The 27,932-nt window shown below is 33.6% G+C and overlaps 1 protein-coding gene across 1 annotated transcript in view; it reads left to right on the forward strand.

Annotated features, from left to right (window-relative positions):
* Positions 1 to 24,347, forward strand: part of LOC110191706 (scavenger receptor class B member 1) — a 26,818-nt gene extending 2,471 nt beyond the window's left edge. The window contains exons 2-10 of the mRNA XM_020962622.2: positions 11,512 to 11,603; positions 11,808 to 11,968; positions 12,027 to 12,171; positions 16,764 to 17,192; positions 17,249 to 17,366; positions 17,949 to 18,115; positions 20,321 to 20,446; positions 20,503 to 21,075; positions 23,694 to 24,347. Of these exons, the coding sequence (XP_020818281.1) occupies positions 11,512 to 11,603; positions 11,808 to 11,968; positions 12,027 to 12,171; positions 16,764 to 17,192; positions 17,249 to 17,366; positions 17,949 to 18,115; positions 20,321 to 20,446; positions 20,503 to 21,075; positions 23,694 to 23,852 (1,970 nt within the window). The 3' untranslated portion in view covers positions 23,853 to 24,347. The remainder of the gene's footprint in view (positions 1 to 11,511; positions 11,604 to 11,807; positions 11,969 to 12,026; positions 12,172 to 16,763; positions 17,193 to 17,248; positions 17,367 to 17,948; positions 18,116 to 20,320; positions 20,447 to 20,502; positions 21,076 to 23,693) is intronic.
* The last annotated feature ends 3,585 nt before the right edge of the window (positions 24,348 to 27,932 follow it).

The raw sequence follows: 27,932 nt of genomic DNA on the forward strand, positions 1-27,932 counted from the left end.
AAGTGTCTGATATACAAATTTGTGACGATTTATGCATAACATTAACATTTTTAAATGGAAAACATTTCTACTTTGTTACTAAAAAAATTGATATTAGAAAGATTTATATCTGAAGATAGCATCGTTTTTTTTATTACGCCTCGTTAAGAGTTGTTATACCCTTGCAGTGTATTATAATTTCATTTAGAAGTTTGCAACGCAGTGAAGGAGGCACCTCCGACCATATAAAGTGTATATATTCTTGATAATGATCAACAGCCAAGTCGGTCTAGCCATGTCCGTCTGTCCGTTTGTCCATTTCTACGCAAACTAGTCTCTCAGATTCGAAGCTATCTGAATGAAAGTTTGTAGTAATATACTCGTATATATGTCGGGACAGGCCGGATCGGACGACTATATCATATAGCTGCCATAGGAACGAATCGAAAATTTGTACAAAAAAAACTATAACATTTTCAGTTTTCAACAGAATTTTATAAAATTTTAAATATTGTCATTTTATACTATTTCAACAAATTTGAGATATAACCATTTTATATTAGTAAATTAAATTTTGTGTAAAATTTTATGAAAATCGGACGACTAAATCATATAGGTGCCATACAAACTATCGTTAAATGTGGATGAAAAATGCAAATCTGTAAATGTAAAACTGCAAATATAATATATGTACATACATAGGTGAATGATATGAAAGCAGGTATTACTTCATTGTTATACCCTTGCAGGGTATTATAATTTCAGTCAGAAGTTTGCAACGCAGTGAAGGAGGCACCTCCGACCATATAAAGTATATATATTCTTGATCAGGATCAACAGCCGAGTCGATCTAGCCATGTCCGTCTGTCCGTCTGTCCGTTTCTACGCAAACTAGTTTCTCAGCTTTGAAGCTATCTGAATGAAACTTTGTAGTTAGCTTTCTATATACTCTCAATCGTATATATGTCGGAACGGGACAGATCGGACGACTATATCATATAGCTGCCATAGGAATGATCGAATAATTTTTACAAATAAAATTATAACATTTTCAGTTTTCAACAGAATGTGATCACATTTGACATATAGCCATTTTATATTACTTTAAATTTTTGTGTAAAATGTTATGTATGTATTTTAAATATCAAATAGCTCCAGTAGGAATACAATTAAAAATTATAACTTTTTCAGTTTTCAACAGATTTTCATCAAATTTGAGATATAGCCATTTTATATTAGTCTGAAATTTTGTGTCAACTTTACTGAAAATCGGACGATTATATCATATAGGTGCCATACAAACGATTCTTCGATGTGGAGCAAAAATGCAAATCTGTGAATGTAAAACTGTTAATATAATATGTATAGGTGAATAAAATAAAATCAGGTATTACTTCACTGTTTTTAAACATAAATATATAAAACATATTGGCTGGATTCCAAGTCATTGAAGTTCGATCTGCAAGGGTATATAAACTTCGGCGTGCCGAAGTTTGCTTTCTTTCTTGTTTTTTACCATAAATTTATAATTTATATTGTACGGATTCCTAGTCATCGAAGTTCTACCTGCAAGGGTATATAAACTTCGGCGTGCCATAGTTAACTTCCTTTCTTGTTTTTGTATGATTTAAAATTTTTTTTATTTAATCTCAAATGGTTTAAATCAATACCAGCAATTTTGAATAGTTTTTTTTTAACCATAAATATTTTAAAATTCGTTTGACGCTTTAAAGTTTATTGAAATGTGCACATTTATAAAATTTTTTGAATTTAACTGTATATTTCAAGGAAGTAAATTTTCTTAGATGCTAAAAGTGAAGCAAGTTCAAGAGCCATTAAGTCACGAGTTACTATCAAAGTAACTATTTGGTAACTTTTCAAAGGGGGCGGAAAATATAGCTCTTAACCTTTAGGGAAGAAATATGGTAGAACAAAAGAATTTCAGTTTAAGATTTTTAATATACTAATAAAAGTTTCCGACATTTTTATTTGGAAGAGGCCGACCAAATCTTGTTTGTGTCGATAGGCACGTTTTGAGTTTTAGAATAAGACGATTCTAAGGATTTTGCTATACCGGCCCGTAAAGTCCCAATTAAAAAAGTTTACCCACATATCTCCTGATCTGAATAATTTCTATAAAGTAGAGCCACCGATATTTACTTCCGCGTTTATATATGTAGATAAAGTTGCCTTGTGCACATTATCGGTGGTGATAATCCACAAAAATAATAATTTTATCTCGTGGTGCTTTGGTTAAAATACTTATGGGATCAATATGGTTTTATATCTTTGTAGCAGTATATCAATATTCTCAGTATTTTAATAATATTTAAAGAATAAATATTATTGTCCCAGATGAAATTGATTATTAAACATAAGAAGGTTTTTCTAATTAAAAATGAGATCAAATGGGTTCAGATTTTCTTATGAGGCTTAACTAAACTTCAAATCAAAAATTGCGTTAAGATTATTTCAAGTTAAATAATCAACAAAAAAAATTATTAAAGTTGTAGTGTCTTAAATATGAAATGTTAAATTGAAACTGATATTTATAACCAATTGGACAGTCTGAGAGCCAACAACCGAATGAAACAAGTTCTGGGTGCATAAATTGCTGGACGAACAAAATCGGCCCGCGGTTATTAAAAACTTTTAAAATACAAAATTACGATAAAAGTGACTGTTCACGGTCAAACAGGATTGTCAAATGAGTTCTATTAATACGTTCATATATTTTGTTTTTGTTCGTTTAGCTGCTAAAAATTATTTATTCAAAAAAGCGGACACATAGATAATGCCAAAAGCCAACACAATGAACACATGCCATCTCTAAATACAATAAATAAATAAAATAGAAGACATTCCATATATTTATTGAGACGCAGCATCACATAATGCGCGTCAAGAACCTATACAGCCGATCGATGATGGTGACTGCGAAGGGAACACCGGGAAAAGGCCAGTTTTAATGCCGAAAACAACTTTAACCCGTATTTAATGATGAGTCGGAATTCAAGTTTGCCAATCGTATGAAAAACTTTTAAATCTACATGTATTCCAACACCGCATAAAAAGTTGTCTCAGGTGAAATTTTGCTTAAGCTGTGACAATATGCAAAGCACAAGGAAAAACACAAAGAAGTCTCATATTGGGCTCCAAGCTATCAGCATGTTGTCTACATTTACCAGACGCAGATGCAAGCGGCAACAAATTTCTGCAACCGATGCTAGTGCTTTATTGCAACGCTGTCTGTCTTCTTGCAAAGTAATCAATTTACCTCAACTTTGTTTACCTCATCCGCAGTGCTCAACATATAGTAGAAACATTCGGCCCCGCGTCGGCTTTGTCGCTGTCTTTTAACTACACTCTTTCCATCACGGTATTCCCCTCAATCTTGACTACATATTTATTGTCAAATCATCGTTAAGCAAGCAAAAATGTTGTTTAGATATTAAGAATATATTTAATGGCAAGTGAACAAATGATTTATGTTAAGAGACTAAGACTTAGATGTTTCACGATGACAATTTCCATGGACATTTTATGGAGAATGACGGAAAAAATTTAATAAGTTTACGTTGCAGCTACACAACTTTTGATACCGTAAAGTTAATTGAGTGACTGGCATTATGAATTTCAGGTTAAAAGGGGACAACTGGGAATTCTTATGAGGTTAAACAAGAAATGAAGCTAACAAAACCCTTTCAAATAAAACTTCTATCACTAGGAATTAATATAATATAAATTGTATACATATATTTGTATTAAAAAACAATTAAGTAATGCCTGCTTTCATTTCGGTTTACATTCACATTTTTGCATTTTCCTCTATATCTAACGATCGTTTGTATAGCAGATATATGATATAGTAGTCCGATTTTCATAAAAATAAAATCAAAATTATAATATTATTAAAAAGGGTTATATCTAAAATTGATGAAAATCTGTTGAAAACTGAAAATTTAAATTTTTTAAATGTATTCATTTCTTGATCGTTCCTATATGATATGGTGTCCGATTTTCATAAAATTTTAGACATAATTTTAGAGTAATGTAAAATGGATATATCTAAAATTTGATTTATAGAAGACTAACTGCAAAGTTTTATTCATATAGCTTAAAAACTGAGAGACTGGATTGCGTAGAAACGGACATACGGACAGACGGGCACGGCTAGATCGACTCGGCTGTTGATGCTGATCAAGAATATGTATACTTTATATGGTAGGAGGTGACTTCTTCCCTGCGTTGCGAAACTTCTGACTGAAATTATAATACCCTGCAAGGGTATAATAAAAAATGTCTAAATGTTAAATTTGATCAAAATCTGTTGAAAACTAAAAAAGTTATAATATTTAATTAAATTAATTTCTAGATCGTTCCTATGGGAGCAATAGGATATAGTAGTCCGATTTTCATAAAATTTTACACAAATATGTAAAGAAACTGTGATAACTCAAATTTCATCAAATTTTGTTGAAAACTGAAAAACTTATCATTTTTAATTGTATTATTTTTCTGTTCGTTCCTATGGGAGCGATAGGATATGGTACTGCTATATCTCAAATTTGATAAAAATCTGTAGAAAACTGGAAAAGTTATAATTTTTAATTGTATTAATTTCTCGATCGTTCCGATGGGAGCTTTATGATATACATAGTAGTCCGATTTTCATAAAATTTTACACAAAATTGTAGAATAAAATAAATTAGCTATATCTCACATTTGATTCAATTCTGTTGAAAACTGAAAATGTTATAATTTTTTTTATAAAAATTTTCCGATCATTCCTATGGCAGCTATATGAAATAGTCATCCGATCTGGCCCGTTCCGACATATATGTACATAGGTATACGAGTGAGAGTATATAAAAGGCTAACTACAAAGTTTTATTCAGATAGCTTCAAAACTGAGAGACTAGTTTGGGTAGAAACGGACAGACGGACAGACGGACTTGGCTAGATTGACTCGGCTGTTGATCCTGATTAAGAATATACATATATCCTTTAGATGGTCGGAGGTGCCTCCTTCACTGCGTTGCAAACTTCTGACTGAAATTATAATTCCCTGCAAGGGTATAATTATAACTTTTTCAGTTTTCAACAGATTTTCATCAAATTAGAGGTATAGCCATTTTACATTAGTCTTAAACTTTGTATCAAATTTGATAAAAATCGGACGACTATATCATATAGCAAAATCTGTGAATGTAAAACTGTTAATATAATATGTATAGGTGAATGAAATGAAAGCATGTATTACTTCATTGTTTTTTAACACAAATATATAATATTTATATTATATTATATTCCTAGTCATAGAAGTTCTATCTGCAAGGGTATATAAACTTCGGCGCGCCGAAGTTAGCTTCCTTTCTAGTTTGAGCTGAGTCTGGGTTCGTGTGCATAGAGCGCCAAAAAATTTTAGCATTCCCACGAGCCGCACACTAAAACTTTGTGGGTGGCAAAGCAGAAAATATACATATGTACATATTTAGGTATGTATGTATGTACATATTTATATACATAGCTGAGGAGACGTGCTCGGCAAGATCAATTAGAACTCTCCGAAATCAATATTTTGGTATACCACAGCAAACAAAGCAATTAGGCATTTGTATTATCTTCAGCGACTCCCATTTATACATCAATTTATATTTTTATACATCGTGCATACACGAGTGTCTTTAAATATAGCCCGAGTTCTTTGTTCATTCATTTGCCCCTAACGACAAAAAATATAAAGTGGTTGCATTGCATACAAATTGATTGATTAAGGCTCGTAAAAACCGAGAAAAGTGTGAAATAGTTACATAAATTCGCACGCAATGTACTCTATCCAAATTAAATGAGGGAGGAAAGCCGGCCTTAATGTGAATATCAACCTGATTTTATGATAACAAGAAAGGAAGCTAACTTCGGCACGCCGAATTTTAAATACTCTTGCAGATGAATGCTTTTTTTCATTCACCTATACATATTTTATTTACAGTTTTACATTCACAGTTTTGCATTTTTCGTCTTTATCTAGTCGTCTGCTTTTCATAAAATTAAAATCGAAATTCTAAAATAGTTGAAAAGGGCTATATCTAAAATTGAATGAAAATCTGTTGAAAACTGAAAAATGTGTAATTTTTAATTGTAATAATTTCTTGATCGTTCGTCGTCGGATTTTAACGCCGAAGTTTATGTACCCTTGCAGGTAGAACTTCGCTGACTAGGAATCCATACAATATATATATTAATATTAAAAAACAATGAAGTAATACTGCTTTCATTTCATTCACCTATACATATTATATTTTCAGTTTTACATTCACAGATTTGCATTTTTGCTCCACATCTAACGATCGTTTGTATGGCACCTTTGTGATATTGTCGTCCGATTTTCATCAAATTTGGCACCAAATTTAAGACTGATACAAAATGGCTATATCTCAAATTTAATTTAAAATCTGCTGAAAACTGAAAACGTTATAATTTTTAATTGTATTCATTTCTTGATCGTTCCTATGGCAGCTACATATGTGATATAGTAGTCTGATTTTTTGTAACTTTACACAAAATTGTAGATTAAAATAAATTGGCTATATCTCATATTTGATGAAAATCTGGTGAAAACTGAAGAAGTTATAATCTTTAATTTTATTAATTTCTTTATCGTTTCTATGGCAGCTGTATTATATGGTAGTTCGAGTACCATAAAATTTGACAGAAAATTGTAGAATAATATAAAATGGCTATGTATCAAATTTGATTAAAATCAGTTGAAAACTGAAAATGTTATACTTTTTAATTGAATTAATTTCTCGATCGTTCTGATGGGAGCTATATGATATAGTGGTCCAATTTTCATAAAATTTTACACAAAATTGTGAAATAATATGAAACGGCTATATCTCAAATTTGATGAAAATCTTTTGAAAACTGAAAATGTTATACTTTTTAATTGAATTAATTTCTCAATCGTTCCTATGGGAGCTATATGATATAGTCATCCAATTGAAATTTAGCCAATTTATTATTTTAGAATTTAGCTTTTAACTTAATAAAAATCGGGAGACTATATCATAGCTTCCATAGAAACTATCGTTAAATAAAAAGAAAAATGCCAAACTGTGGATTTTAAACTGTAACTGTAAAACTTAAATTAGAGTAGGATCATATGACTGTAATAAAAGTGGGAATTATTTGTTGTTTTTGATCACAAATATATATAATTAATATTATATTAATTATAAATGATCGAATTGCAACCTGCATTGTTATACAAGCTTTGACGTGCCAAAGTTAGCTTAATTTCTTGTTTTAGGGTAAAATAATTTAAGGAAATACGTTTCAAATTCCAGTGAGTAACTTTTTGTCTATTATTTCATAACCACCGTTCAAAAGTGAGGTCATGTTGCCTTTTTCGTTGTAAAATTAATATCTTTTGAAAAGAATATCGAGAAATAAGGGGATAATTGTTTAATAAAAAGAAATATGGTTAAGTAAGGTGACATAATTTTATAATTTGTATACAATCTTTTTAAACACTTTTTCGCTTCTTTTAAAAGGTTTTAATTTTGGTTTGGGAAGGTATTCTTCACTAATATCAGTGGCATATTTGTTTTCAATTGGTTTTATGGATACATTTACGTCAGCCCATTGTTTTTTTTTATATATATATATACATATAATAATATTGCCAATATCACTCAATCTACATCTCACGGGTATCTATTCTAATGATATAGGTAAATTACAGAAGTTTATGTTATACCTACCTTAGAATACAAACTTTGGTCATCGTAAATTTAGAATCGATTACCTTTAAAAATACCCCAGTCCTTAAAATCTGAATTAAATACTATTCCCTAAGCACATGAACATATTTCAAGTGCAAATAAAATACATTTTTGTTTGAAGAATTAATCGATTATGTATTTGCTATTATTATAAATTAAAATGAGTGGCTCGGGGGCGTTTTGCAACTAGTGGCCGTGTATTTTTATACCCTTGCAGGGTATTAAAATTTTAGTCAAATTTTGCAACGCAGTGAAGGATAAATATCTAACCCTATGAAGAATATATTGGCCAGCACCTACAGTCGAGTCGATTTAAATGTAAAACTATCCTAGAGGAAGAAAATCTTAGATGTATAAAATGTTTCGCAAATAAGAGGAAAGCTTTTTTCTACACCCAAAAAAAATCCGGGATAATGTTACCAAATTTAAGTCTAAGTAGGCATGATTTCGGATCAATTATGACTGTTCTTAAACATTTTAATAGTTAGACTTCTTTTTTTAATACCAAAAATTCTTCTACAATTTTCCTGTAGTTCTTCTACAATATTATTCCCATATACGATTAAATTTAGATTTGTTGTGCTGAACTTTTCTTAAAGAAATATTTTTTACTTACTTATGCGATTAACATTAATTTTAAATATGTTAAATCTAATGCCTATATTAATATTTAACATATTTATGAGTTTTTTGCTGTTGCTTGCAAATGTCGTTGCGAACATATGTACATATATACATATGTACTCATCTAAAAGTTGTCCGGCAATCGTAACCTCATGGCAAGGATGTTAGAATCAGTTGGGATCATATAAGCACACGTGTGCCGATACAGGCTTAATTTGACCATTTAACCCGAATCGTAATTGAAAATTTTAGGGCACCACAACGATAAAATCTAGCCAAATATTTTTGATTTTTTCCATTTTTTTTGTGTGTATAAAATTCATTTTTAAAAATAAGATTAATTAAATTAAGAGTTAAGTTGCCTATTAAAAAGGAAAACAAAAACGTACTCCGACGTATGGAAAATTTTAATTGATTTTTATTAACATATGTGTGTAGATTCACGCACTTCTAATATGCTGCGGTGATCTGTCAATAAAATAATATGAAATTGAATCCGATATTTTTATACCCTTGCAGGATATTATAGTTAAATTTTAATTGGAACGCTGTAAAAATGCCATTTCCGACCGTATAAAGTTTATATTCTTGATCAGCATAAACAGCAGAGTCGATCTAGCCATGTCCGCCTGTCCGTCTGACTGTTCTTTTCTAAATGAATAAAAATTTGCAGTAGTCTTCTATATATATAAGTCGGAACCGAATCGGAGGACAAAATCATATTATCATATATCAAAATTTTCAAAATTTCCGTTTTATTTTATTCAAATCTGATTATTATATTATATAGCTGGCGATTGGAAAATGTATAGGAAATATAAAACTGTAACTGTAAAGCTTTAAATATAATATGTATAGGTGTATATAATGTGAGGTAATTTATATTATACGAGGTCTGTCAATTAAGTTCCCGGAATTTGGTAATAGCGCTGCGGCTGGCAACAGTAGAGCGCTCACTCCACCGTAATTCGTAAGAAGAATTATTTCAGCATCAGTCTGCGCAAGTTTCATGTGAATCGGTTGTTTGGTTTATTTTTTAAAGTGATTTGAATATAACTACTTAAGACACGACGTCGTGAAAATGTGTGATAAAATTATTGAACAAAGAGTAGTCATCAAATTTTTGGTGAAGCGCGGTGAACACGCGTCCGAAATTTTGAGACAGTTAACCGACGTGTATAAGGATGATTGCCTGAAAAAAACAGCAGTTTACGAATGGGCTAAGCGGTTCAAATGCGGCCGAGAGTCGGTAGAGGATGATCCTCGCGAAGGCGCTCCTTGCAACGCGCGGACCGCCGCTAATCTGGAACGTCTGCGCAAACGCGTACTCGGAGATCGACGGGTATCCCTTAGAATGTTAGAGGAAGAGTTGGGCATCAATAAAGAGACAATCCGGCAGATCCGGCACGACCTGAATTGGCCAAACAAGGTTGGGTGCTACATCACGATAATGCACCTGCACATTCGTCCTTCGCTGTTCGGGAATTTTTGACTCGTAATGGCATTCCAACGCTCCCGCACCCCCCCCTACAGCCCGGACCTAGCACCCTGTGACTTCCACCTCTTCCCACAATTGAAAACCCACCTCAAGGGAAACCGATATGATGGAGTAAATGGAGTCCAAACCGTCACGACGAGCGTCCTAAGGGACCTTTCTTCAGGGGGGTTTGCGGGGTGCTTCCAATCATGGACTCATCGCTGGCGGCGGTGCATCGAACTCAAGGGAGACTACTGTGAAGGAGTGTAACCAATTTTGAAAGATTTCTTCACTTCCCGGACAGTCTGAGCCAAATTCCGGGAACTTAATTGACAGACCTCGTACTAGGAAACCTGGCGAACTTTGTTTCCAGATGGTTTCGTTTTATGTAACATTTCTTTTGGTGATAAAAAATGAAGAATTTTTTTTTTATTTTTGTTTTATATTTGAAAAGTAATGGATCCAGTTTAACTTTTCCACTTGCGCAGCATAAATCAGCCGTTTCTCTTTTGAACTTTAACGCATTGCAATATCGGCATATAGTCGTCATTGGTCCAATATCTAAATTTTCATCATTTATGATGCCAATTCAATCATTTCATTGATGCCAATGATCTTCGTGTCCTCACGCTTTTTCTCAATAGGACCATTCTCATATTATATTTTGTCTTTTTTCGTTTAAGTTCTGTGAATACACGTCGTCCTTTTGGACTATAACCTTAAATGCACGATCCACATAATTAACACATTTCAACTGCCCACATTAAGGACAAATTCCTACACTTTATTTATTTTATTGTTTTTAATTGAAATGTTAGGAAACGACTAGTTGATATATTGGTTTGCAGTAAATGCTATATATCAGCGATGGATATCCCGTTTTTCTGTTGAACGGGATAAAAAGTATCCTATGTCCGTCTCCTGGCTCTAAGCTACCTCCCTACCAATTTTCGCCCAAATCGGTCAAGCCGGGGTCAATACGGAAATTAAATATATATTTTTCAATCTTTCTGAGAGATTTTCTTAATATTTGTTTCCGTAAGAACCTTGTACAGAGTATTAGAAAACTACAAAAAAGAAATCAGCCAAATTGGTCAAGCCGTTTTCATGTTATGCGGCGACAACGAAAAACGGGTTTCATTTTTATATATATAGATTAGATATAGACAGATTATTAAGTGCAATCTGTAAAGGTATACAAACTTCGGAGTTCCGATGTTAGCTTTCATTCTTGTTTTTATTGGAAAAACCTAATTTCAAAAATCCTGCTGCGGAAATACAATTTTGCAGCAAGGATCGCGGGAATGAAAAGGTTATACAAATTGTATCTCCAGTACGCATTGGGTAGAAGGGTATTAAGGTTTAGTGCCAATCGACAATGGAAAAAGCAAAAAAGAGGTAGATCTAGGACCTATAGTCCCTGAAATCTGATTTTTTACACGGACCAATGAATAGACGGACAGGTGGACTCGGCTAAATCGACTCGACTGGTACTGATAATGCATCCTTCTATCTGTTAAATACATACAAACATACCCTTTCTCGGTTGGCACTACGCTGTGCTATGTGTGCCGATTCTCCATACTACTGTGCGTATACATATATTGTAAATTATGCCAAATTACTTCACTCTCTTATTTTTAGGTGCTTTTCTCCTACTTGCCATTGGATTTTTGGCCATAACTACAGCAGTGCTAGTTAAAGTGTTTCAACCCTATGATTTAATATTCAAATGGGTAAGTACCAATAAATATAAACTAAGTCTCTTAACCCTAAACTTTGTGTTTGCCAAGTATGAGACTGCCGACGTACTGGTCTTTAGCTCGACATTGGCACGCAGTTTTGGCAATTCAGTTTTTTTTAAGGGGCCGCGAATAGATTCATCGAAAATATATAATTCCGTAGATTAACTTTGATTTTTTGACGTTGGTCTTTTGCAGAAGTTAATCATGTCTGAGGGAGGTGAAATCTTCAATCTTTGGGCCGTTCCACCAGTTGATCTGTACATTAAGATTTACCTCTTTAATATAACAAACGCAGAGGCATTTTTGTCTGGTCGCGAGCAGCTCAAGGTAGAACAAGTTGGACCTTATATATACAAGTAAGTTATAAATAATTCATAAAAATAATAAGGTCCAATAACTTTTAACCTCACTTAGGGAGATAATGAGCCACAAAAACGTTACATTTAATAAAAATAATACTATGAGCAGCACACCCAGTCATCCTTTGGTTTGGCAGGAGGAAATGTCTGGCAGTCGACACGAGGACGATGAAGTCATAATGCTCAATATTGCAATGCTGGTAAATAAATGTGTAACATTTCCGAATTATTTACAAGGGACAAAGTATTAAAAGCTAAAAAACTACTTTCTATTTAGTGTAATAAACCTCTTTTAGAATTCTGATATTCATACAAACGTGCTGATCCTAAGCGTTTTTTATCGCACGTTTCTTCAAGGTTCTATCTCTTGATCTATACATTTGTTTTAAAAAAAATAGCTCTATTTCGATATGGATAATAATTATCGCACAATTTCATAATTATATACAGGGGCGGTCAAAAAAATCTTCACAACGCCTGTTTTCACAGCCAAACTCATTTAAGTTGTTATTCTTTATGTTGTTTACCGATTTCCTGATTTCTTTATCGCTTAGATTGATCTATTGAGACAGAAGCCGAAAAGTAATGCGAAAGATAACGGTTCATAGGAAAATGTTAGAAGTAAAACAGTCAAAAAGTCAAAAAGATCTTAATAGGAATATGCTGCAACAAAAAGTCACTAAAATTGATAAAGCTTTGAAAGATATTCATGGAGATAATCGAAGCATTGAATGTAAGGAGGTCCATTACAACACTATATTAATTACAAATGTCAGTCATTAAATGCAAAATAATAATTGAGTAGATGTGACAAAGTTCCTGTTGAAAAACTCGAAATTGTAATAACCAGGTCTGGTTAATAGAAAGAGTAATTTTAGCCGGGACAAATAAAATGAGATTAGCGAGGATATAGAAATATGTATAAAGACATCTGAGCAATCATTTTTTTCAAACTACTTTTGAATCATTTCTATATTACATTTGTAGATAATAGATAAACGACAATCGGAACTAAGATACTCTAAAAATATAAAATAAGGATATCTAATTTAAACTAGCTCGTCAAGTCCATACCTACTATATCTATCCTAACTAATTGCCTCAATAAAACTGTTTAATTTCCATCATTTAAATTTTTTATTTATTGGCTGTAGTCGACGCACAGTGGCGCCTCTCGAACACACACTTCAAAACCATACCTAACCCTGTAGTACCACATGTCATCAACAGTCATTAACGCGCCGACTGCGACTTCTACCGAGCCGACTGCGATTTGTATCGAGTCGACGCTCTGCCCACGATACAGTTACGACGGCCGTTTCGTCGGCAGTCGTCGACTGTACCATGGCTCGTTGATGAACGTTGATGAATTTGTTGATGAATTGTTAATGAATTTGTTGATGAATCATTGATTAATTGTTGGTAAATTGTTTTTGATGACAGCCTAGGACATGCCCATGTTAAATGAACCAGTAATTTTTATGGCCATTAATCGATGAATCATCAACAACAGCGCCTTGACTGTTGATGAATCGTTGATTTATTACTGATGAATGGTACTGCAGGGAACCGACAGAAAATTCCAAGTATTCCAAATCTGCAACCAAGATAATTTTTGGATTTTTTTTTTATAAAATATGTTTTAAATAAGAGTTTCTGTTTTTGCAACAAAGGAAAACATGGTTAATTAGTTGACTTTCAGGTGATTTTACATAAAAAATTGATTAACTATAGTCAAGGTTTTCACATTAAATACATTTATAAACTGTTATCCAAACTAAAAAAAACCTCATTTTGGTTCGGGCTTTTACATGTAAATTGCTACCTGCCAGGAGTCTATTATTTTCAACCTTTTCTGGCTTAATAAGTGTATAACTTCTGAAGCTTCCAAAAGCCGCCATCTGCTCAATGCCTACTTCGCGTGTATCTTTCCTACATCAGAATCACTTTTGATGCACAATAAACAAACTCAGGGTAAAATAAGAAAGGAAGCTAACTTCGGCACGCCGAAGTTTATATACCCTTGCAGATAGAACTTCAATCACTAGGAATTAATACAAAATAAATTATCTATATTTATGTTAAAAAACCAATTAAGCAATGCCTGCTTTCATTTCAATCACCTATATGATCGTGTGTATGACAGCTAAATGATATAGTCGTCCGATTTTCATAAAATGAAAATTAAAATTCGTAAATAATAAAAAGGGCTATATTTGATTAAAATCTGTTAAAAACTGGAAAAGTTATAATTATACCATTACAGGGTATTATAATTTCAGTCAGAAGTTTGCAACGCAGTGAAGGAGACACCTCCGACCATATAAAGTATATATATTCTTAATCAGGATCAACAGCCGAGTGGATCTAGCCATGTCCGTCTGTCCGTCTGTCCGTCTGTCCGTTTCTACGCAAACTAGTCTCAGTTTTGCTATCTGAATGAAACTTTGTAGTTAGCCTTCTATATACTCTCACTCGTATATATGTCAGAACGGGCCGGACCGGACGACTATATCTTATAGCTGCCATAGGAATGATCGAGAAATTAAAACAATTAAAAATTAACTTGTTCAATTTTCAACAGATCTTCATCAAATTTAAGATATAGCCAATTTATATTATTCCACACATTTGTTTAACATTTTATGGAAATCTGATGACTATATCATATAGGTGTCATACAAACGATCGTTAGATATAGAGAAATAATGCAAATCTGTGAATGTAAAACTGTAAATATAATATGAATAGGTGAATGAAGTGAGAGCAGGTATTACTTCGTTGTTTTTTAACATAAATATATATAATTTATATTGTATTGATTCTTAGTCAGCAAAGTTCTAACTGCAAGGGTATACATATAAACTTCGGCGTGCTGAAGAAAGGAAGCTTTCTTGTTTTGAATTGTATTAATTTCTCGGTTGTTCATATGGCAGCTATATGATATAGCAGCCCGATTTTTATAAAATTTTACAAAAAATTTTAGAATATTTTAAAATGACTATATTTCAAATTTGCTGAAAATCTGTTAAAAACTGAAAAGTTTATTTTTAATTGAATTAATTTCTCGATCGTTCTTATAGCAGCTATATAATAAGAAGTCTGATTTTCATAAAATTTTAAACAAAATTTAAAAAAAATATAAAATTACTACATCACAATTTTGATCAAATTCTATTGAAAACTGAAAATATACGTTTTTTTGTAAACATTTTCCGATTATTCCTATGGTAGTTATATGATATAGTCGTCCGATCCGGCCCGTTCCGACATATATACGAGTGAGAGTATATAGAAGACTAACTATATAGTTTTATTCAGATAGCTTCAAAACTGAGAAGGAGATACGGACAGACGTACATAGCTAGATCGACTCGGCTGTTTATGCGTTGCAAACTTCTGACTGAATAATAACCTACAAGGGTATAAAAACAGAAAAAATGCTTGCACGCGGTTTAGTGCTAAGCGTAGCGCGCAACTGATTTGCAGTATTAATACTGTGAATTTGTTGATGTTTTTTGTTATACCCTTGCAGGGTATTATAATTTCAGTCAGAACTTTGTGAAGGAGGCACCTCCGACTATATAAAGTATATATATTCTTGATCAGGATCAACAGCCGAGTCGATCTAGCCATGTCCGTCTGTCCGTTTCTACGCAAACTAGTCTCAGTTTTGCTATCTGAATGAAACTTTGTAGTTAGCCTTCTATGTACTCTCCCTCGTATATATGTCGGAACGGGCCGGATCGGACGACTATATCATATAGCTGCCATAGGAATGATCGGAAAATTTTTACAAAAGAAAATTTAACTTTTTCAGTTTTCAATAGAATTGGAGATATTTGAGATATAGCTATTTTACTATACTCTACAATTTTGCATAAAATTTAATGAAAATCGGACTACTATATCATATAGCTCCCATAGGAACGATCGAGAAATTAATACAATTAAATTTATAACTTTTTCAGTTTTCAGCTGATTTTCATCAAACTTGAGGTATAGCCATTTTATATTAGTCTTAAATTTTGTGTCAAATTTCATGAAAATCGGACGACTATATCATATAGGTGCCATACAAACGATCGTTTGATGTAGAGGAAAAATGCAAATCTGTGAATGTAAAACTGCAAATACAATATGTATAGGTGAATGAAATGAAAGCAGGTATTACTTCATTGTATATAAACTTCGGCGTGCCGAAGTTAGCTTCCCTTCTTGTTTTTTTTAAATATTTGGGACATGTAAAGTCGCTAAAATATATCAATTCAAGTGATTATAGTGCTTATAAATATATATATATATTATATACAGAAATGCTTAATCTATAAAAAAAACTTTTATCACAGGTTTATTTTTAGTACTACTACTTAGTCAAAAAAAAAAAAATAAATAAAATAACATTTTTTTTTTTAGTTGCTAAATTATTTTTAAATGAGCAAATTAATAACAAAATAAGATAATAAATAATAAATTTTAAAATAAATGTTTTTTAAAAATCTACTTGAAAAAACTAAATTTTTCCAATTTGATACCCTATTAAAAGGCGAATGGGTGGGCGTGGCACATTGTCCAATATACATATATAAATTTAACAACAATTACCTAACAAAGGCCTTTTAAATTATTCGATTATATAATTTGCTCCAAAAATATTACTGAGCGACGGTACGTTTATCTTTTGGTGAGCTTACTAATAGGGCTCTCAATAGATTTCTTTATACTCGATTTTACTTATTATTAATTGATTAAGTTAGTTTAGTTGATGTAAATGCTACTCACCTCTTTACAGGCCATATCGCATCTAACTGCAAACCACCCGTTCTTAGTAAGAATGGCCCTTAAGACGTTGTTAGCGAGTACGAAATCAGAACCGATAGTTCGGACTACTGTTAGGGAGTTCATGTTCGGTTACCCTTCGACTCTTGCCACACTAGGCAATACCTTTCTTCCAAACTGGATATCTTTTGAAAAGGTGGGTCTTATTGACCGTATGTACGATTTCACTACGGATTACGAGACTTTCTACACGGGATTGCCAGATCCGGCGCTGTCGGGGCTTTATGCGACCTATCGCGGAAAAAAAAACCTTCCACAATGGGAGGGTAACCACTGCAGTAACATTGAGTACGCCTCAGATGGCACAAAGTTTAAAAGCTTTATTCAAGCCAACGAGACGGTGAAATTCTTCAGAAAAAGCATGTGTAGACCAATCAACTTGGTAAGTGTAAGAGGATCCGCTAAAATTACTGTTAAAATACTCTTTTATTTTTACAGTACCGCGTTGGCGAAGAAAAAACGTATGGCGCCCTAAAAGGTTACAACTACGTGTTTGAGGATAATGCTTTTGATAATGGTGTAAGCAATGAGGCTAACAAATGCTTCTGTCGAAAAGGTACGAAAAATTTGGTTGTCATGTTTCTCTTTCTCTCTCTCTCTCTTTTATTCGAGTATTATTTTTTACATAACCAGCTTTAATTTTACCTGATTAAATCATATTCACGTTAAACATTACACGAAATTTTAATTATTTTGTGTAATGTTTAAAGTGAATATAATTATATAATGTAGACTTAAATACATAAATTTGACATAGTACCGTTTTGTTTTATGACGACTTTATTTTCTTTTTTTTGCCTCAGGGAATATTACATTACAAAACAAGAGGTATACCTTAAAGTTAAAATTTTGAAATTATATAATGGATTTTTCTGCGTTGAAGCACTACTAGGTTAACTAGTAGAACGTAAAAAGACTTTTAAATTACAGGCTTATTTTAAAAGGCCAATTAAGGAAACATCGTAAACAATTGCAAGCTAAAAATATTCTCGCGTGTGTCCGCAAGAACGCAACTTATACGCTAAGCTTAAACTCTTTCACAATTAGTTGCATTTAGTTTTAGGGCATGTGAAACAGTTGAACCCCTTTGCTCCTTAAGGATTGATTATTGGCCTTTTGTCCCTCTCACCTTTTCTAGGCGATTGTCAGCCGGTTGGACTAATTGACGTCACTGATTGCTACTACGGTTTTCCAATCTCCTTAAGCTTTCCTCACTTCATGAACGGCGACGTGGGACTGCAACAAAATGTTACTGGCATGAATCCTGATCCGGCCAAACACTCGTCAGTATTTGTTATTCAACCGGTAGGTGCATCTACATACGTCCTGGGTAAAGTGTTGCTAGCTAATCATTTTTATCTGTCGCAACTTTAAAAAAAATTTTATTTGTTTCGGTACGCGAATCAAATAAAAACACATTCACTTGATATAATAACACACTTGCAAGCGAGATTAAAAATATTTAGTAGTACATTTAATTTATTGAATAATAACATTTCCGGTTGATTGAATTTCATGTTCAAGCAGGTTATTTCTATTGCTCTTTACGCCTAGAATGTCAACAACAGGAAATGTTTAAAACTGATTTAAAATACGCCTAGTAAAAAAAAAACAAGTAAGAGGCCTTCTTTCAGTGCACTCGACTGCATATTCGGTTTCAAAAGCGTTGTGCCTAAAAGGGGAAAGTACTTCTAGCTATATTTTATATATATTTACTTTAGTATAAGAAACGTGTATGCAATTTCAGAATGATACCAACACCACTTATTCAGTTTGCGTGTACGGCAATTTGAAAACAAGTTCCGATACCTATAGCAAGAATCAAGTTTAGTGACAAAATTCAAATCTATTACACGCAGATCATTTCTGACACGCCTACTTCCGCCCTTACAATTCATAAGAAACGCTAAAAAACACAAACAGTGATCGTGTGTTTTAAATTAAAGTGTACTTTCATCAAATTATAAAATTAAATTAAATTACCAAATTATAGGAACTCTCAGGTTGTCTTTCGAACACAAGCGCCAATAATTTATTTTCAAGTCCATTTTGAAGTATAAATGAAAAATAATTCATCTAAAAAAATAATATTTAATCATTATACTTTTATCTAGTAAATGTAAATGAAAAATAATAAGACCAACATCCTTTAGGGATTTGAAAACGTTTTTTCAAGACTTTGTGTTAAAAGTCGATGACCACTTCGGAAACTGCTTAACCGAATTGTCACCTCATAATTAACATTTCTAATTCAACTAATTCAACCCTTTAATTTTAATCCAGTTTAAATACCCTTGCAGTATAACTTTAGTCGGAAGCTTGCAACGCAGTGAAAAAGATTTTTCCGACCCTATAAGGTATATATATTTTTGATCAGCATCTATAGTAGAGTTGATTTAGTCATGTCCATCATGTCCATGAAAATCGGACTACTATATCTTATAGCTATTAATACAATTAAAAATTATAATTTTTTCAGTTCAGTTTACTACATATGTATATATATTTTATTTAATTTGAGATATGGCAATTTTATATTATCTGAGAATTTTCATTTTAAATTGATGAAAATCGGGATTCGATGTATACATACAGCCATAGAAACTATAGTTAAATGTAGATAAAAAACACAACTTTTTAATGTAAAACTTTAAATATAATAGATATTAAATAATAGATATTAAATATAATATATATGTGACTGTGACGAAAGTAGTTGTTTTGTAAAACAAATATATTCAATTTATTAGTATTGTATACCCTTGCAGATTACTACATTAAATATAATATATATTTATGTGAAAAAAAAAATCAAAGTGATTCCTACTTTTAATACATTTAGACCAACATACACAATTTATAGTTTTACATTTACAGTTAGACATTTTTCACGATAATTAACTATAGTCTTTATGGCAGTTATATGGTATGATATTCAGTCTCATGATTATCATAAAATTAAAACTAAAGTTCTGAAAAAAAATCTGAAAAAGTTAAAATTTTTAATTATATTAATTTCTCGATCGTTCCTATGACAGCTATGTGAAATATGCAGTAGTAGTAGTTGTAGTTGTCCGGCCCGTTGATTTGCGTAGAAACGGACAGAGCTAGATTGACTCGGCTGTTAATACTGATCAAGAATATATACTTTATATGGTCGAAAATTACTCCCTACTGCATTGCAAACTTCTGACTAATATTGCAATAACTTTCAAGACTATAAAAATAAATATAAAAAAGTCGATATAAAGGTAAATCGTTGAGTGTATGTTGACTTATATTCAAGGGTACTTAGTCTAAAGTTCTTCCGGAATTCCAAATAAGGTTAACTGCCAATTAGTTTGATCATTGAACATTCGATCCTCTGTCCACCTGATGTGAGCCGGACCATATCATTAAAAAACAGTTCCTTTTGTCTCAGAGTGTTAAGGGTATGGTTTATAATGGCAGACATTTGGTATTTCTTTCTAAATAAATAAATTAATTCATTTTGTTGGTTACTTTTCTAAGGAATCCGGACTACCGCTATCACTTTCTGTAAAAGTACAAATCAACATGCATTTCAAGGACCTGAGCAACTACCATACTGTCTCCCAATTCAGTCACCTAACAGCGCCCATGCTATGGTTTGAGATCGTAAGTATCCCGTAACCAACAAGATAAAAACCAATAATTAAGATCTGCATCTTAAGATGATGCCAGGGCTACCCGACGCGTTGGACTCACGCTTCAACTTTTACCTCAACATTTTGCCGCTGGTTAACCCACTTATTTTTTGGAGTGCTCTGCTGCTGGGAGTTGGTCTTTTGGGCTATGCAATTACCAAGGCTACCCTTCATATGACTAGCTACGGCCGCCAGTCGGCCAAAATTTCCGAAGGCAACTACGTTAAGTCCAATCTTCTCCAGACGCTCAAAGACAGCGACGATGGGGCAGCTAATCAAGTTTACAGTCCCTGCGAAGTAAAGCTGATAGTTGACCGTCCTGGTTCTAAGGAGCAGCAAGTTATTGTGCGATCCATTGGCGATGACTCGGTTTTTCAACAGGTGCGTCGAAAGTCGGCCTACGCTCTGGACATGGAGCCAGCGTTATCTGACGCAGGCGAGAGCGGCGACGAGGGCCACAACTACGTTATCCCTCTGAGTCGCAATTTTAAAACTTCCATTGCATTGCCTAAAGCCGAATCCATAGAATCCTACGACGAAAGACTATTGAAAGTGGATTTAGGAAACGAATGTTTACCAACAATAGAAGCGTTCGACCAGGTGAGTTCTTTTATCCCTCCTTAAAGCTATAAAGCTATAAAGCTATAAAGCTATAAAGCTATAAAGCTATAAAGCTATAAAGCTATAAAGCTATAAAGCTATAAAGCTATAAAGCTATAAAGCTATAAAGCTATAAAGCTATAAAGCTATAAAGCTATAAAGCTATAAAGCTATAAAGCTATAAAGCTATAAAGCTATAAAGCTATAAAGCTATAAAGCTATAAAGCTATAAAGATATAAAGCTATAAAGCTATAAAGCTGTAAAGCTATAAAGCTATAAAGCTATAAAGCTATAAAGCTATAGAGCATTAAAGCTATAAAGCTATAAAATATGTGGACGTTGATGCACTCATGGGTTAATAGTAAAAACAAATCGTCCGCACACAACTTATTCCTTTGACAAACGAGAACGCACTGACAAAAAGCCGAACGGTTAGGCAGCCGACGAGACTACCTTGTATAATTGTATCATGGATGCACTACGGCATGATACAATTATACAAGGTAGTCTCGTTGGCTCGTCGACATTCAAGTGGCCCGTATGACACCAGGCACGCGCCTGTTTGGGTAAGGTGTTAGTAGGCGCTATGGAAAATATGGGACAGAATACGAGGAAATTGACTACCGGCGTGCTGCCAGGTTGTTAGCTTGCATGTTTACTAAGTGTGTTAGTATTAAAGATTTTAATTTGGGAAGGATATCTACGTTAAAGATTAGTATGGACAAATCATTATAATTTGCCCATAACACTCTAAAAGGTTCATGCAGTTCAAAGGAGGCTCTACAGTGGTGCAACAGTAATGGGATATAGGATCTAGTACTTCTACATGGTACGTGGAAATTAAGCTGACTCAACAAGTCAGCACTTTTCACATCACCATGGATAAGGTTAAAAATAAAAGTTATCCCTAGCATCGTTCTACGATTGGCTAAGGACGGCAAGTTTATTAATAGGAATCTACTAGAGTAGAAAAGTAATCTTTGGTTTGCATCCCACTTTAAACCGCGTAGAGCGAAAAGTAAAAAGTTTTTTTGAACCGACTCGATGCGTTTGGTATGGACGCCGTACTGAGGGCTCCAAACGCAGCTTCCATATTCTAAGATAGGACGAACTAAATAGGTATATAAAGATTTAGTAACATAGGGGTCATTGAATTCCTTCGACCACCGTTTAATAAATCCAAGCACACCCCTGGCTCTATTCACCATAAACGAAATATGATCAATAAAGTCAAGTTTTGGGTCCAAGCGGACGCCCAAATCATCAACAGAATTCATTTTTTCCAAAGAGAAGCAGTTCAGCGTGTAAGTAGCAAGCTTAGGAACGACACGGGAGAATGTCATTAGCTTGCATTTCGAGCCATTTAAGTTTAATAAGTTTACACGGCACTAAGTTTTAAAATTATTGAGATCTGTTTGTAAATCCAACTGGCAGGCAACGTCATTATATTGCAGAAAGCTTGACGTCATCAACTGACGTCAAGACTTTGGGCAGGTCATTTATAAATAATGTAAACAATAAGGGTCCCAAATAGCTTCCTTGCGGGACGCCAGATGTAACCCTTAGAACATTAGATAAATTATTCTTAAAGAGGACTTTTTGCGTCCTGCCATTCAGTTAACTTGAGATCCAATTAAGAATATCAATTGGAAAACCCATTAAATCGAGTTTTCTAACGAGGAGAAAATGGTTAACAGAGTCAAATGGATGAGAATTTGTTAAAACACGTTTTATTTTTCTTATGCCAACTATGTATATAAAATAGTCGTGAGCCATAGCCCGATATGACCTAATAGGTTGTTTTCGAGCATTTCTAAAGAAATTCTTTCAAAAGGATGATGGAAAATAAAACAACGAAAATAAAAAAGGGCAGTACTCTACAAAATATAAAGCTAGAAAAATACAAAAATCTACTTATAAATCTACTGGTATACATTTAGACCTCTTGTCAGGTTTTATGTGAAAAAAATATGCTTAAACAATATACAACCGATTTTGTTTACCAAAATAATGTATTCTTGAATTAAAAATAGGTGCTTTGCTTAAGAGAAAAGAAAGAAAACGAATATTCATTCATCCAAACTTTTTTTAGTTCTTATTCTTGTTGTCGTTGACCGATTTCCCTGAAATTCTCTTTATCGCGATCTATGCCGAAGCAAGCCGAAAAGGAGTGCGAAAGATAGCCATTCAAATGACAATTTTAAAAGTAAAAGAATAGATGCATGTTGAGCTTAGCATTTACACCTTAATTGTTTTCATCTTAAATTTAATTCTATAAAAATGTAATATTGTTATTGTTGTCTTATAAGTTACTTTATTAATAATTAGAACATTTTGCTTTGGCATCATGTAAGGCTTTAAATTGACTGGAATTGAGTAACATAAGCTACATATATACATATCCAAAATAAAAAGACATATTTGCTTTTGTTTTAAGCATTGTCCTATTTTCGGCTTACTTTTTAAGGGAAATCGGCCAACAAGAACAACAACTAAAAAAAGTTTGGCTTTGAAAATAATTGTAAATTTGTGTAAATGCTTTTGACCACCCCTGTATATATATTTTTTACTGCTCTCCATTGTAATTATTTACTTACTTACCTTCCTTTCTTTTCAGCTCGCCACCAGTCTTGTCAGTAGCGGGTTTTGTAGCTCGCCTTCATCAATCCAGAGTTCCAGGTCACGCGAGAGCTCCCAGAGTGGTAGCCCTAGAAAGGACTGGGTGCAGTGCATTCAGTCTGATCGATCTATTACCACAATAATAAAAGACCTTTAAATACCTCCATCAGCGAGTAGATTTAATTTTTGCTAGGTGAAATTATATTCAATCGTAAATTAGACATACTGGTTGTTCAGCACATCGCTGTTTTTGGGTTTATTTTAAATTTTAAATAGTATATATTATTGTAAAATTGTAGCAATTTTAGTACTGTGATAACATTGAGGGTAAAAACGCTTGTAGTTGTGCAAACTAGTAGGAAATTCTACAACTACCGCTGTAGATAGCATATACTAACATATAAATTAAAACTGAACAACAATTTATATGTAGCTATTTACATAAAATTTTTAATTAAGTTAATTTTGGTAGCCTCTATAAGGGGACTTCAATAGAATTTTTTCATACACCAATAAAATTTAAGATTAAGTTGCTAAAGAATGCTGTGATGTTGTATTGATATAGATGTATGAACAGAGTTTGTATATACCCTTTACATGCACATATGAATAAAAAAAGTTTCTGTAACATAAATAAAATTATTTAAACCAATATTTTTATTCATTGAATATATTAAGACCATAGTTGCTCGATTAAATATTTTCTTGGTTTTATCAGCTTTATTTTTTTTAATCGCATTTCCGTGCGAGGCTAATATGACCTATAATGTAATCGGCATAGGAACTTTGGATTTGAGGTTCCTCATTATCTGACACTGAAGAAAGGTTCATTAAAGAAATAAAACGCTGATTCTTTGAACGGCTTGTCAGTATGAATCGAGTAATTATCGCAAACATTGTTAAATTTATATGTGTTTCTTGGTCCATGATCCTTGTCCTGGTTTCTTCAGAAATTCCGGTCCGTGTTGTGACAAATTTACAATTTACAAATTTCCAGGATCAACTGCATCTGAAAATAATATCAGCAATATTTTGGGCAGACGGCAAACGCTTGTGGTTTGTGGGGAGTAACGCAGAGGCTCGTATGGCCCTTAGTATTCCGGATGTTATTTAGATGGACCTGGAGATTTTATGCGGTTTCAAAGACAATAAAGATCTGATGTTTTTAGCGAAGACATGTAATTAACCAGGTATCCTCTCGGGGGCATCTGGTAGTGATGCCAGTGCTGGGCACGTAAGTACCTTGTTCTTGCTTGCATTAGTGTCGGAAGACGACAGATAAGATGTTCCAAGGTTTTAGTTGGCTCGGATTCATCGCACTTTCTACAGTTCTCATTGTCGGTGATGCCAAGCTTGACTACATGGGTCGCAGCCACTGACATTCTGCAGTCATAACGTGGTAACCGCAGCACGTAGTGGCTCAATTAATGAATGCGCTCTTTGGAAATGATTGTGCTCATGTGTCTGCCCATTTTTCCAACTCGTTCGGAGCGATCTTAGGGAGACGAGAAGATTTTCTGTTCTGTCAATCGCCAGCCTTGCTGCCATCGATGCCCGAGTCTTCGGGTCACATAAATATTGTTGTTTTATCATCTGGGAATCATGTAGGCAGTGCAGCAGATGTCTTGACAAATTGAACTGTGCCTCATCCTTGTAGCTACTTATTTCCTGATGCAACCATGCGTTGCTCAGCCTTTCGTGAATATCGTGAATATCTAGGGAGTTAATTCCGATTATGGTTTCGAGTGCTTTTGTCAGGGTTAACCTTAGTGCCAGGCGCTGGGTTCTCTCCATAAGCCTCTTAAAAATCTTCTTTTCCATGGCTTGCCACCACAATAAGTCTCCACACAGCATTGTCAGACGCACCACCCCAATATAGACCCAGTGCATAGGAGCGGACAAAAGAACCCATGTGCAGCTAAGCATCTCTTGTCTAATACAATCTCGAGGTATTTAACTTGTGTTTTTGGAGTCGGCCTAGTTGTATTGCACTCTGTATCTCTTGGTAAAGAAAATGAGGTCAGTCTTGTACTTGTTGATACTGAGTCCTAATTTGTCCAACCACTCACATATCTCCCTAAGACATAAACGAGCTGAGCGTCGATAAACAGACTACCGTGCTTATTAAGCTTATTTCGTCAGCATAAACTGTTATCTTTGGGACCTTCCTATCGAATCTTTTGATTAGGTCAACGGAAACTAGATTAGGGGTATGCGTTCCTTCAGATTTTTTATCCAGAATTTAATGACGGGGTGCGTGTTGATCGCTTCAAGGCGGTCCATTATTTAATCTGCGCAATGGTGGCTACCAACGAACGTCGTCTCCGCCGATTTCCTTTTTTTTTTTGTAGGTATGCTGGTTGATCGACAGTGGTCTTCCACATAATTTCTGATATATTGGTCCAGCATTTTTTCGAGCGTCTTTAGTAAGAACAAGTTTATGGTAGGTTGCTTCTATTTGAAGAATTTCCTGAGGTTATTGCATCGGAGCGAAAGATCCAGTATGGTATCTTGGTCCTTTTTGCTCGTTCTTAATATGGGGCATGATAAGTGGTACGCGTCTAGTAATTCCTTAAAGAGTGTCTCTTGGGACTTTTTTATGTCCTCCGCGGCTCTAAACGTACTATTGTATTCTTGAACTTTCCCAAGTTAAAGGTATGGTTTTTTGTCACTAGACAAGAAACCGAGCAATTTCAGGAAGACTGCGCGGAAGCAGTAAATGAGCCATGAGCCATGAGCCATACTATTAACGGATAAAATTGTACCTTATTTATTTTTGCGGATTTGTACATCTTTCAATTTCGTCACTGTTACTTGTTTTCAATTGAAATTGCGGCCATCGATAGCGTTGTTTAGTTTTGTTTGTAAAATATCAGTCTTGGAAAAAAGTTTAAAAATGCTTAGATTATAAAAACATATTGTTGATGGTTAATTACATCGTATGTTCAAATTTTTTTTAATTAGCATGAGATGATGCCGACACATATAAAATAGCATAGCGTCGTGGTAAACAGATGTGATGTCAGAACATTCATATAGGCAAAACATACACCGTCAGAATAAAATAGAGATGTTTGCTCATATAAACAATTACATAGCGTCATGGAGAATAGATGCCTTGCAGTACCCCAAGTCATCAATAGGCCACTGTCATCAACGTGCCGACTGCGACTTGTACCAAGACGTCGCTCCCAGGCGGCAATGGTGCCAAGCCCGACTCTCTCGCGCTCTTATTTGCTCTCGGTTGATGAAACTTTAATGAAAAAAAGACTGAAATACATAGACCTGTCAGCAGTAAAAATCAGCATGTAATAAGCGGGGTAGGTTCTTTTTATTTACGTTTTTAATTTTGAAAGAGTTAGGAGTAATATATGCATTTTATCTGGCTAAAGGTTAAATGGTTAAATTCCTCTTAAATACATATGGTAAACAGTGGAATTTGTGGAAATAAGCGGAAATATATTAAAAACAGTGGAATTATATGGAAAACAGTGGAATTACAGTGGTTGCGCCCGTAGGCCATAAATCGGAAAATCGACTTGAAAATAATTATTTAAAATGTAAAGAATTTGTCTCAAAAATGTCCACATTTTGTCATTGCAAGCTAGTTTTTTCCGGAAATCTAACGGGACATTCTAAAAATAGAATGCAAAGTGTGAACACGTCTTCAATTTTGCTGCTGCAGCTACGTTTAGTGAGCTTTTCGTCAAAACAAAAGTGAAGTTCAAAGTGGTCGGACGTTCGCAAAAATTAACCAAATTTAATTATTTAAAATGGATATTGAAGTTGAAGGTATTTACTTTAATAAGTTCTTTTACTGAAATTAATTTGAATTATTTGTTATTTGTTATTGTTTAATGAATACTAATTTTCAGTGAATTGTAATCGTCATTTTCTCTGTTTAAGTAGATTTTTAGATATGTTGCCCCCCCGATCCCCCCTTTATAAGTGTTATCAGGGTATTTGTCAATGTTTTAAGGTAATAAAAATGTTAAATGTAGCTGCTGATATTGCTGATTTGTATACAATAATTAATAATCTCAAGCTCTCTTACCGTTTTCAAGGTCAAATTTTCGACGCAGTCTGCTGTTCGTTTGTTTTTGTGATGTTTCTTTTGCGATCGTCATTCGTGTTGTCATTTCTGTTTACCAAAAATTTTGCTTCTTATTTTTTCAATTTTTATTTTATCGCTTTTTTTAGGTGCTTCATGTATCTGTGAATTTTCAAAAATAACTTC

The sequence above is a fragment of the Drosophila serrata genome, unplaced genomic scaffold (assembly GCF_035046125.1).
Source record: "Drosophila serrata isolate PLE 108 unplaced genomic scaffold, ASM3504612v1 contig_309, whole genome shotgun sequence".
NCBI lineage: Eukaryota > Metazoa > Arthropoda > Insecta > Diptera > Drosophilidae > Drosophila > Drosophila serrata.